General features: G+C 41.7%; 1 protein-coding gene across 1 annotated transcript in view; it reads right to left on the reverse strand.

Moving 5' to 3' along the window:
* Nucleotides 1-38: 38 nt before the first annotated feature.
* The window catches only part of rftn2 (raftlin family member 2), a 96,998-nt gene continuing 84,646 nt past the window's right edge, over nt 39-12,390 (reverse strand). Inside the window, exons 6-9 of the mRNA XM_031748252.2 lie at nt 7,299-7,405; nt 4,088-4,191; nt 3,915-3,996; nt 39-3,032 (exon numbers count right to left, since the gene is read on the reverse strand). Of these exons, the coding sequence (XP_031604112.2) occupies nt 2,847-3,032; nt 3,915-3,996; nt 4,088-4,191; nt 7,299-7,405 (479 nt within the window). The 3' untranslated portion in view covers nt 39-2,846. The remainder of the gene's footprint in view (nt 3,033-3,914; nt 3,997-4,087; nt 4,192-7,298; nt 7,406-12,390) is intronic.

Here is a 12,390-nt window from a genome sequence, read left to right on the forward strand (position 1 = left end):
CTTGTGTGTGGTCGTGTGGTTAATCAGTGACTCAGACATGGGAAATACTGTTTAATACAATAATAGAAAATAACAGCAACGATAAAGGACGGGAAATGTACAACTCTTGAAAGAGGGAAAAGCTAGAATATTAATACTGACAGTTAATACCCATTTAATACATTTCCATTCAAACTAAAACAGCACCTTATTTATAAAAGTCCTCAGATTAACCTGAACGTTGATCTTTAAGGAGACCTGCTCTGCTTTCCTCGTTTCCTGACGCACTGTTCTGATCATCGAGCTCATTAAACAGAGCAAACATTAACATAATGAGTTCAGGGTATGTACACGTTGGCCTTTTCTACTGTTTGCTCTAATAAAGCCCCCTCAGGCTGTAAGCACAGAAGCCCCACCCACCTGTAAACGCTTAACGAAGGGCAGCCAATCGTAAAAAAGTTGGCTTAAAGGAAGCTAAAAGTGGCTTCAGACGGGATGAATTGAAGATCAGCGCTAATAAGAACAGTTCACTGTGAATACTGCAATGTGACTGTTGTAACCAGTCCAAGATCAAATCTGCTGAAAATAAGAACAGGTCTGCTTAAAAGTCATTCCTGATTCATGAGGTCGGTCCATATTTTTATGTCCCATTTGTGTCCTATTATAAAGTAACTTCCCTTTATATAATCCCAGAACAAACAATAGTTTAATCAGGAATTGCCATGGAAGCCCTCCCTCATCCTGAAATCTCAAATCTCCCTTCTAAAAATTAGTTTCCAGGGTCTTCTTTTAAACATTTTGATACTATTCACAGAACATGGCACCTGTTAGAAATTCATGTTTGTGGCATTTAACTCACATTTCTTGTATTTGTGCATCACAGACTGCAAACTACATCGATCGTTTCTATTTCAAAGCTCAGCTTTAGAAATTTGCATATAGTTTTCTGCTCAAGTTACACTTACATGAAATCCAATTAAAACTTTAAGCCCTTTTTATATAAATGAGACAAATACACTTATCATCTAATATACTTATACACACACGCACAACAGCAGAAAAAGAGCCCTCCATCCATTTAGGATGTGTGTAACAATGTCTGGAAAGCAGCAGGAATATTACCAGTACCTTTAAAATGAAGGAGGAAAATAATACTTTTAAACACGATGAGCTTTATGAATGATTTCCAGAGTGATAGCTAAATAATAAAAAGCTGTAACATCTCAGAGAAATAGGCTTTTCTGTACAAATATACCATTTCAGGCACCTCGCTTTCATCATGTACTGGGGAGGTAAATAGGTTAACTACATATCTGTACGGTGGCTCAAGTAGGTCAATTACTTTTCTCTTTTTGTGTGGTTACCTGGTGAAACATATGTGAAAGTAGAAACAAAACTTCAGTGGAGAGCTAAACATCAGATAAATGTATTCCAAAAACTAAACTGTGTGATGATCTCATCATCAGAACTTTGATGTAATGAGCTGTGGGTGTAGCGCTGACTCAGACCACATGCTCACCGACTGTATGAGGCCTCCTCTCTGACACTTGGAGTGACCAAGCTTTACAAAGCGGAGCGTTTTAATCAGTACGATCCAAAATACGTCACTGAATTCGTGTTCATACAGGTCCAAGCAGGGAGCTGTTTCCTTATAGACTTGTATAGGACCTGTGACCTTTGGTATCACCCCCTGGTGGCCATTAGAAAGAGTGCAGGTTTAAGGCACTTGTGTGTCTGCTTCACTTTTCAGACAAAGAAGCCACGCCCACCATTTATACCTTGTATGGTTTCAGCACAGAGCCTTCATCACAGCGTGAGAGCTACACACTGAAGTGGCGCTCCAGTTGCCCTGTGTCACGCACACCAACGTCCCTCACGCTCCTCACGTCACACACCTGACACACACTCCCAGTTCGCGTTTGAACTCCCATCTCCTCCTTTCACACGTCAGAGCTGCTGCCCTGCATCGCCATGTACTAGCTCAACACCTCCACCATCATCTTCCTCGAGGCTCCAGCAGACTTCCTCGAACTCTGAGTCCAGACGCTGAACTTCTGCTGCTTTTCTGACTGAGAGTCAGTTATATACACACGCCAGCAGAAAGTACACACAGCTGGGACTTTAAACCAGTTATGAAAGAACAAGTCAAATGTCTACTGATGGAGCTCCATCGTGTACGATATTAAACCTAACAGAGCCACTGACACCACACAGTGATCACACAGGACGATGGCAGCCACACCGAGCAGCTACATCCACACAGCTGAGGTCTCCGGTCATATGTCAAAGTGAATGTGTTACTTTCTTTTTCCTGTCACATATTCTGGAATACATTTATTACTGACCACTGATTACTTGACTGAAGGATGTTGTCTCACTGACATACAAATCTAAAGCTGACATTCATGAACTTTCTCAGGAAACATGGATTTTAGGGGTTTGAAGTAGGAACAAGTGGGCCCTTTTAACCAAAACTGCCTGTGACCTTTTCCTATTATGTTTAGTTATAGTTCCACATCACTTTTTGTACTCTTTCTAAATAACTTTAGATAAACTAAACTAGATTTCTTCCTGCTTCAGTATGTTTCTGAGCTGTGAAGGAGCATAACTCCAGACTGTAAGCAGAAAGCAGAGCCCCGCTCCTTCAAGTTCTCACAATAACATTAACATATTTCCTGTGCTTTATAATACTGGGAGCACCTGTTATTAGGCGTGCATCACTCTGCACATCCAACCGTTTTCTCGTTATGGCTTTGTTAACAACATTTTCAAAGTGCAGAGCTCCTCTACATTAAAGTCTCTGTCAGATGGTGAATAGTCTGCACCTTCCACAGTTCATATCTCTTCGCTTGGGTACGTCCACCTGCTTACATACAGGTGACCTCAGCTTTCCCCTCGTCCTGCTCAAAGCCACCTTCCTCCATGTGGGATAGGGAGCTGGGGTACCCTCCTCCGAACACTGGGAATCCCCCGATGCCTCCCGCAGGCAGAGCAAGGGTGTCTGGAGGGTCGGGGCTGCTAGCTGCCCGACTCACAGAGTGACCGGACACAGACTGGAGACAGAGAGGGACACAAGTCAGAACTGATAACAAACCAGGAAATGACACAGATGGACTATGATTTAAAATTAAAATTAAAATCTAAAGACAGATTTTCTCGAGGGCGGCTCTGCAGACTGGCGACTGGAATAAATAAAGCAGCTTCATGAAAACCACACCTGGAATAGTTTTCAGGTAACTGCTGATTTGTTTTTCTGCTTTCCTACGAGTTACTACCGACTTTCTCCACCAGGGGGGACTTTAGCCGCACAGAGGATATTCCTGCTTATCCAACAGAGCCATTTTCATTCATCTTCATCTGGCTGATGCTGGTAATACAGGCCAGCTCTTTACTTCCACTAAACACTGCTGCTGTTCTCCAGTCACAACATTAAATAAAAACAATTTACACTTTCTAAAGACAACTAGAAGTGCTTTCCTGAAAATCCCAAAGAAAGAAAACTCTTCAGCCTAATGTGAGGAAGCTAAGCTGAGAGGTGTAATTATGAAATGTTGGCATGGGTAAGGAAATTAAAGGGAAATTTGCATCCCTGCTGGCGTCTGAATTTACAGCCTCCTCACACTCACTGTAAACCAGCAGAAACTGACTTTGGGAAAGCAGGAGCACAACACTGACATCGCTGAGTGCAGTGATGTCTATTCCAGCTCTGTTTCGGGTCTCCACCTGCACCCGACTGACTTATTCTGCTCTGAAGTTGCTTAACATTCCAACGTGTTCACCATCTCGCCTCTTTCACTGCTGCACAAGGCTTTCGTAGGTCTATCCAACAGAGAACGCTGATGCCAGATGCAGATTAAAGACCATTTAAACATTTGCTTCATGTTCAGCTGCCTCATCATGTTTCTTGGCCACAGCGAAGGTGACAAAGGTCTCACCTGGTTCCTCGGCTGTCCGGCTGTCTGACCTCTGACCGGCCTCTGGAGGAATACAACCTGTTTTGTGGCCAGATTCCCGTCACTGCACACATCAACGGCAGCATGGTCAGAAATGCAACTGAAAAACACGTTTCAGGAGAGAAACATCTGAACATCAAAGCATCTTCTTCTACCTGTCATGCCGGATGATGGGTGTGGGCAGCACGCACGTGAGCAGCCAACCAAACTCAGCCAGAGTGTGGAGGAGCGGCCCATAGTCTGTTTTCACATTGGAGTCCTGCAGGAGAGCAACGTGTGCAGATATAACAGAAGGGCTCAGAAAAAGCAACGTCTCTGGCTAAGAGCCAGCCGTGAGTCTCAGTAAACACCACTTCTGGCTTGATTCCATGTTAACATTTGATTATTTTAGAGCCGGTCATTAAGGGGAGCCTTTGAGAGCCAGCTGCTCCAAAGCACACCTGCTTTAGGGGGCCAGGATCTGGTCTCTCAGGAGTTCCTTGGAAATGCGATGTACTTATGATGATTGGTCTACGCTGAGGAATGAAAAGCTGGCAATGATATTGTTTAGAAATGCTGTGGGGGTTTTCTCTCTCCATGGAGACACTGATAAAGTGGACAGCTGAGCTCAGAGAGCTGTGAAAGAACGACTGGATTGTGATTAGTAAACAAAGAGTGTTTGGGAGTATTTTAGAGCCAACAAACATGGAAGAAGCTGCACAATTCTTTGCCTCTAGAGCAGGGGTCGGCAACCCTAGGCACGAAGGGTTAACTGATGGCACGACCATAGCTGGGCTGGCCATCGGGCATACCGGGCATTTGCTTGGTGGCCCGATGATTTTTTTTTTTTTTGTAATGGTATAAACAATGAGAGGTGGTGGATTGGCCAGATGCTGGCCGGTGTGTAAAAATAACTCAGTTGTTTGGTGGTGGCTATGGCGGAGCTTCCACAGATTCAGAAAATTAACAAGTGGTGGAGGCCATGGATGAGGAAGGGGAGGCAGGAGGAGAGACCCGAGGCGGCCGCCGGTCGGAGCGTCAGGTGAACTGAACTTCAGGTAAGAAGTTATGACCTGCAGTCTATCTGGGTCAGATATAAACCAAGTTTAGGTGGAGTTTATTTTCGTTGTGCTGACTTTTTACAGTCAGTTACAATAACTCATACTGCGTACTAGCTAGCATGACGGAATTTATATACTGCTGGGTGGGTGCTGTGATGTTACTGATGTTGAACTTTATTTTATTCATAAGGTTAGTTAGTAGAGTTGCCAACCGTCCCTTAAAAAGACGGAATCGTCCCTCATTCAGATAAATTATTACGCATTTCGTGTTGAGCTGAGAAGGGACGCAGTTTGTCCCGTACTTCAGCCAGGATGGAAAAAGACACAAAGGTGGATTTATTCTGCTGCACAGCTGCCTCTTCTCTCATTTTCTCCCCTCTCTCTCCTGTTTCTACTTCAATCATGAGACTGATCAATGATCAGCTGATCGGCTTTTCTCTCTTGTTTGTTTATCGCCCACTTTGCCCCAGAAAGAGGAAACTGCCGGATGTCGCGCTAAACAACAGCAGCACGTTTAAGCTTGATCAGCTGTTGTTAGAATGTATTTAATATTAATTTCTAGTATCAGCTGATGTTTGCTGGAGCCACAGCTGTAAAAGCTGCTGGTCATGATATCGGTTTGTATATCTGGTGAGAGGGAAACATGAAGATGAAACCAGATGTCCTTACTGAATCATCAGAGCTGAACAGCTGATGGAGAAACAGGTTTACCTTTTAGGTGACATGAATGAGTTGAAGTTATGAACTGTTTCTGAGAGACAAATAACACCAGGATCGTTTTTTTATGTAGCTGACAGCTGGTAACTGTGCAGGTCTAGCAAAGTTTTGCCAGGGGGGCAGGTAGGGCATTAACAGGGAAAGGGGGGACAAAGAAATACTTTCTTATTCTCATTTAAAATGTCTCGCTTTTAACAAATAATTATCTGAAGCTTACAACCAAAGTTTTTATCTGATGTAAAATGTAAATCATACATATACCAAAGGACAGTGTACATCACTGTCACAACAGCGTTTGTTTTCATTCAAAGGCTTTATGGCTTTAATACCTGGTGGGCCGGTCTCTAGTCAAAATGCTGGCTGAGTTAATGCCAGTTAATGCGACATCGAAGCAGCTGGAATCTACAGCTGTGCGTGTTCATGGAGCTGCATTTTCACCTGCTGGACATCACTACCTGACAAGTTTAACTGTCTTCAGAACATTGCAGAGGCCTTATTGACAGTATTTGGCTCTACATATCTGTGTGAGCAGATTTTCTCTCACATGAGTGTCCTCAGGTAGCTGTCTGAATGCTGGACACTGGGAGACCTGTGTCTCTGAGTGGGAGACCAGAGATCACATTAACATGTGTGTCTCTGTGTATTAACAAACATGCCATATTGGCCCAATTTATTTTTCTTATCATTGTTGTGAGGAGACCATAAATAGCATTTGTATTTTCTGTTGTACAGTTCATTTGCTGTTATGGATAAAAGTCTTTTTGTTTTAAAATAGCTGATAACTATTCGCTGATAGCTGCCAACATCTGCGAACAAATATAATTCTATAAAGTTGTTCTATATAGTGTGTAACTGTTAATATAGAGCACGTCTAAAGGGTATAACACTTCACACTGGACCTCAGCTCTGCTCTTATGTGTCATGTCAGGGTCCTCCACCAAGCACAGCAAAGGTCTCAAACCTGTGGCTCCTGGAACAATTTTATTTAACCAATTATTAACCTATGGAATAAAAATAAAATCAGTGGAAGAAACTACAGAATTTAACAAAATTTGATTTCAGTTAGTTTCCAGACCGGATTTGCTGTGATGCTTTTTCTTCATTTTCATGCCTAAATACATCTTGTGGCTCTGTGCTTTAACCGATCTCTGGTGTAACTACACAGTGAGTTGTGCATTAATGGCATCATAATAAGTTTACCAAACGAATATTTGTAACGCCAGACAGCAAAAGTAACAACGTGGAATTATCGAGTCAGCCAATCCATCACTACAATGATTTCTGTTGATTAGATAAATACTGTCATATGCTGTATAATGTGAGGAGGTATGAAGGTATAAAAAACCAGATGCCTCACCAGCCGACCAGCTTCAAACTCTTCAAACCGTCTATTTAACTTTCTAGTTCTGTCCCAAGTGCTCACAATGTTAACCACACGTACATATACGGGTCATTTTTTATCAGAAACTGTGTTAAAAGCTACTAATGTTCAAAAATAACTTTCTTTTCTTTTTTAAGCCTTACAGTTTAACCTAAGCTTGCCCTTTGAGAGTAAAGAGTGGATAAAACATCTCTGTTCCACAAACATCTCTCCAAAAGTCTCACTGACCTCGATGACGGTCCACTGCTCGACGACAATTGTGTCATTGGCAGGAGGAGACGTGCTTCTCTCCTCGTACACAAACAATCCCTCCAGCGATCGAGGCACCGGCTCGCCTGAAACACACAAACAGCCGCAGTGACACAAACGTCTGTTTGGAAGACACACCGTCACGTTTTTGTGGTGAAAATAGAAAAAATGATTCATCTTCATATTTTTGTGTGGCATGGTTCTTAATGCTAAAGTTACAGTTGTGGAACTCTCACTGCTCAGAGGACGCTGGATGACATTACCCAAATCAGCTTTGTGAATCAAGTGGTCTAACTGTGCAGTTTCACAGCTAAAAAGAGCAATCGCAAACAACTCAATGCTGCTATGAAAACGTACAGAACAACAATCAAACATTTACCAGATCCTTGACCTTGTCTGGCAGCACATACATGATTCACACTGCTGCAGCTAGCCAAGTTTCAGCTGCTGAGGAAATGAGAGCATCACTGGGTTGATAATGACCCAGTTATTAGAAATAGGTTGAGAGTTCCCACGTGTTCATGTGTGAGAGGACAGCAGCGGGGAGGGTTCGTGTTGTAGTCCGTCTGTACAAACCTCTCCATCACCCTGCACCATCAACGAGCTGCCTAATGCTCCCCGACTCATTAGGAAGAAGGATAACAAACACAAGTTATGTGATTCTATGCATGCAGTAAAAAGACTTTAAATAGATTTATAAAAGACGAAGCATGACTCGAGTTTGCACAAAATAAACTGTGGCCATAATGAAACACATGGGAAATATATGCAATAAAATCCAAGCAGCAATCGATTTACTCTGCCTTACAGAAACCTGGTTGCAGCCGGATGAGTATGTTAGTTTAAATGAATCAACACCCCCGAGTCATTCTAACTACCAGAAATCCCGAAGCACAGGCCGAGGGGGCGGTGTGGCAGCAATTTTTCACACACCAGTCTATTAATTAACGAAAGACCAAGACAGACTTTTAATTCATTTGAAAGCCTGATGCTAGCCTCGTCCAATTCCAGCTGTAAAACTCAGAAACCAGTCTTACTTGTTATCATCTATCGTCCACCTGGGCCTTACACAGAGTTTCTCTCTGATTTCTCAGACTTTTTATCTGATTTAGTGCTCAGCTCAGATAAAATAATTATTGTGGTGATTTTAACATCCATGTAGATGCTAAAATGACAGCCTCAACATCGCATTTAATCTGTTATTAGACTCAATTGGCTTCTCTCAAAATGTAAAAGAACCCACCCACCACTTTAATCACACTCTAGATCTTGTTTTAACATATGGCATAGAAACTGAATATTTAACAGTGTTTCCTGAAAACCCTCTGCTGTCTGATCATTTCCTGATAACATTTACATTTACAATAATTGATTACACAGCAGTGGAGAGTAGACTTTATCAAAGTAGATGTCTTTCTGAAAGTGCTGTAACTAAGTTTAAGAATATAATCCACCCACTGTTATCATCTTCAATGCCCTGTACCAACATAGAGCAGAGCAGCTATCTGAACGCTTCTCCAACAAAGGTCGATTATCTTGTTAATAATTTTACCTCCTCACTACGTACGACTCTGGATACTGTAGCTCCTGTGAAAACTAAGGCCTCAAATCCAAAGTCCCTGACTCCGTGGTATAATTCTCAAACACGTAGCCTAAAGCAGATAACTCGTAAGCTGGAGAGGAAATGGCGTGTCACAAATTTAGAGGATCATCATTTAGCCTGGAGAAATAGTTTGCTGCTTTATAAGAAAGCCCTCCGCAAAGCCAGAACATCTTACTATTCGTCACTGATTGAAGAAAATAAGAACAACCCCAGGTTTCTCTTCAGCACTGTAGCCAGGCTGACAAAAGTCAGAGCTCTACTGAGCCAACCATCCCTTTAACGTTAACTAGTAATGACTTCATGAACTTCTTCACAAATAAAATTTTTATCATTACAGAAAAAATTACCAATAATCATCCCACAGATGTAATATTATCTACAGCTACTCTTAGTACCATCGATGTTAAGTTAGACTCTTTTCTCCAATTGATCTTTCTGAGTTAACTTCAATAATTAATTCCTCCAAACCATCAACGTGTCTTTTTAGACCCCATTCCTACAAAACTGCTCAAAGAAGTCCTGCCATTAATTAATTCTTCGATCTTAATTATGATCAACCTATCTCTAATAATCGGCTATGTACCACAGGCCTTCAAGGTGGCTGTAAGAAACCTTTACTTAAAAAAGCCATCTCTAGACCCAGCTGTCTTAGCTAATTATAGGCCAATCTCCAACCTTCCTTTCATATCAAAAATCCTTGAAAGAGTAGTTGTCAAACAGTTAACTGATCATCTGCAGAGGAATGGCTTATTTGAAGCGTTTCAGTCAGGTTTCAGAGCTCATCACAGCACAGAAACAGCTTTAGTGAAGGTTACAAATGATCTTCTTATGGCCCTCTGACAGTGGACTCATCTCTGTGCTTGTCCTGCTAGACCTCAGTGCTGCGTTCGATACTGTTGACCATAATATCCTATTAGAGCGATTAGAACATGCTGTAGGTATTACAGGTACTGCACTGCAGTGGTTTGTATCATATCTATCTAATAGACTCCAGTTTGTACATGTAAATGGAGAGTCCTCTTCAGACACTAAGGTCAATTATGGTGTTCCACAGGGTTCAGTGCTAGGACCAATTCTATTTACATTATACATGCTTCCCTAGGCAGCATCATTAGAAGACATAGCATAAATTTTCACTGCTATGCAGATGACACGCAGCTCTATCTATCCATGAAGCCAGGTAACACACAGCAATTAGTTAAACTGCAGGAATGTCTTAAAGACATAAAGACCTGATGGCCGCTAACTTTCTGCTTCTTAATTCAGATAAAACTGAGGTTATTGTACTCGGCCCTGAGAATCTTAGAAATATGGTATCTAAGCAGATTCTTACTCTGGATGGCATTACCTTGGCCTCCAGTAACACTGTGAGAAACCTTGAGTCATTTTTTGACCAGGACATATCCTTCAATGCACATATTAAACAAATATGTAAGACTGCTTTCTTCCATTTGCGCAACATCTCTAAAATTAGAAATATCCTGTCTCAGAGTGATGCTGAAAAACTAGTTCATGCATTTATTACTTCCAGGCTGGACTACTGTAATTCACTATTATCAGGAAGTCCTAAAACTCGCTGAGAAGCCTTCAGCTAATCCAAATGCTGCAGCAAGAGTACTGACAGGGACTAGAAAGAGAGAGCAGATTTCTCCTGTTTTGGCTTCCTTCATTGGCTTCCTGTTAAATCCAGAATTGAATTCAAAATCCTGCTCCTCACATACAAGGTCTTAAATAATCAGGCCCCATCTTATCTTAATGACCTTGTAGTACCATATCACCCTATTAGAGCACTTCCCGCTCTTGCACTGCAGGCCTACTTGTTGTTCCTAGAGTATTTAAAAGTAGAATGGGAGGCAGAGCCTTCAGTTTTCAGGCCCCTCTTCTGTGGAACCAACTTCCAGTTTGGATTCGGAGACAGACACTATCTCTACTTTCAAGATTAGGCTTAAAACTTTCCTTTTGCTAAAGCATATAGTTAGGGCTGGACCAGGTGACCCTGAATCCTCCTTAGTTATGCTGCAATAGACGAAGGCTGCCGGGATTCCCATGATGCATTGAGTTTTTCCTTCCAGTCACCTTTCTCACTCACTATGTGCTAATAGACCTCTGTGCATCGAATCATATCTGTTATTAATCTCTGTCTCTTCCACAGCATGTCTTTCATCCTGTTTTCCTTCTTTCACCCCAACCGGTCGCAGCAGATGGCCGCCCCTCCTGAGCCTGGTTCTGCCGGAGGTTTCTTCCTGTTAAAGGAGTTTTTCCTTCCCACTGTCGCCAAAGTGCTTGCTCATAGGGGTCATATGATTGTTGGGTTTTTCTCTGTATTTATTATTGTGCTATCTACTGCACAATATAAAGCGCCTTTGAGGCTTACTTTTGTTGTGATTTGGCGCTATATAAATAAAATTGAATTGAATTGAATTGAACATGATCCTACAGATCCGTTTCTATCTCATTAAAAAAAAAAAACCCAAAGACTCACATAAACACAAAAAAGTCACTTCCTGTTTTGGCTCCTTTCTCCTACTGCATCTATATTTGGAGCAGTCTTCCCAACTTTGGCGACCTCGCTTCCTGTTCATCTGCAGAGCAGAGATCCAGCTCTGCTCTGCAGCTTCACTTGCACTTATTAAAGGTTATTGGGAGGCTTGTTGTTCCAGCGTTTTGGACAACGGGGGGTAGAGCAGGTCATCTGATCGGAAGGTTGGTGGTTCGATCTTTGGGCAAGATATTAACCCCAAGTTGCTCTCCGATGCATCCATCAGAGTATGAATGTTTATGAATGGTAGTTAGTAAGCACTTAAAAGCATAGAAGAATGGATGGCATGTTGTACAGAGAGCTTTGGGTACTCTGGGAGAGCAGAAAAGAGCAGAACAGCTCTATATAAGAATCAGTGCATTTACAACGTGACACTGGTGGCTTCAGATCAGTTTGACACATTTCAAACTTGTTTTAGACTTTTTAACATTTTTTTGACAACTCTGGTTTTGGATGTGGATTTCAAGCAATAAACAATGAACATAATATGAAGGGAATATGGGATGTTTTAAACAGTATCATTAAAAACAATTCTGGACAACAAAGCTATCCTTAATATTTTATTGACAATAGCAATATAATGAAAAACAAGTTGATGTGGTCAACAGCTTTAATCATTATTTTGTAAATATTGGACCAAATCTGGCAGAACAAATTCCTGAGTCACTGCCATCAGTAGACTGTAGTGAATGCCTGATCGATAGGAACCCTAACTCAATGTTCCTCACAGCAGTGGAGGAAAAAGAAATAATTGACATTATAAACATATGTTAATATAAAACATCTACTGATTGTAATGATATCGACATGAAAATAATCAAGAAGGTCATAGAAGGAATCGTAGGACCTCTAACATACATGCAACTTATCATTTCAGACTGGAAAAGTTCCAAACAAAATGAAAATAGCTAAAGCTGTGCCGCTGTATA

The sequence above is a fragment of the Oreochromis aureus genome, linkage group 16 (assembly GCF_013358895.1).
Source record: "Oreochromis aureus strain Israel breed Guangdong linkage group 16, ZZ_aureus, whole genome shotgun sequence".
NCBI lineage: Eukaryota > Metazoa > Chordata > Actinopteri > Cichliformes > Cichlidae > Oreochromis > Oreochromis aureus.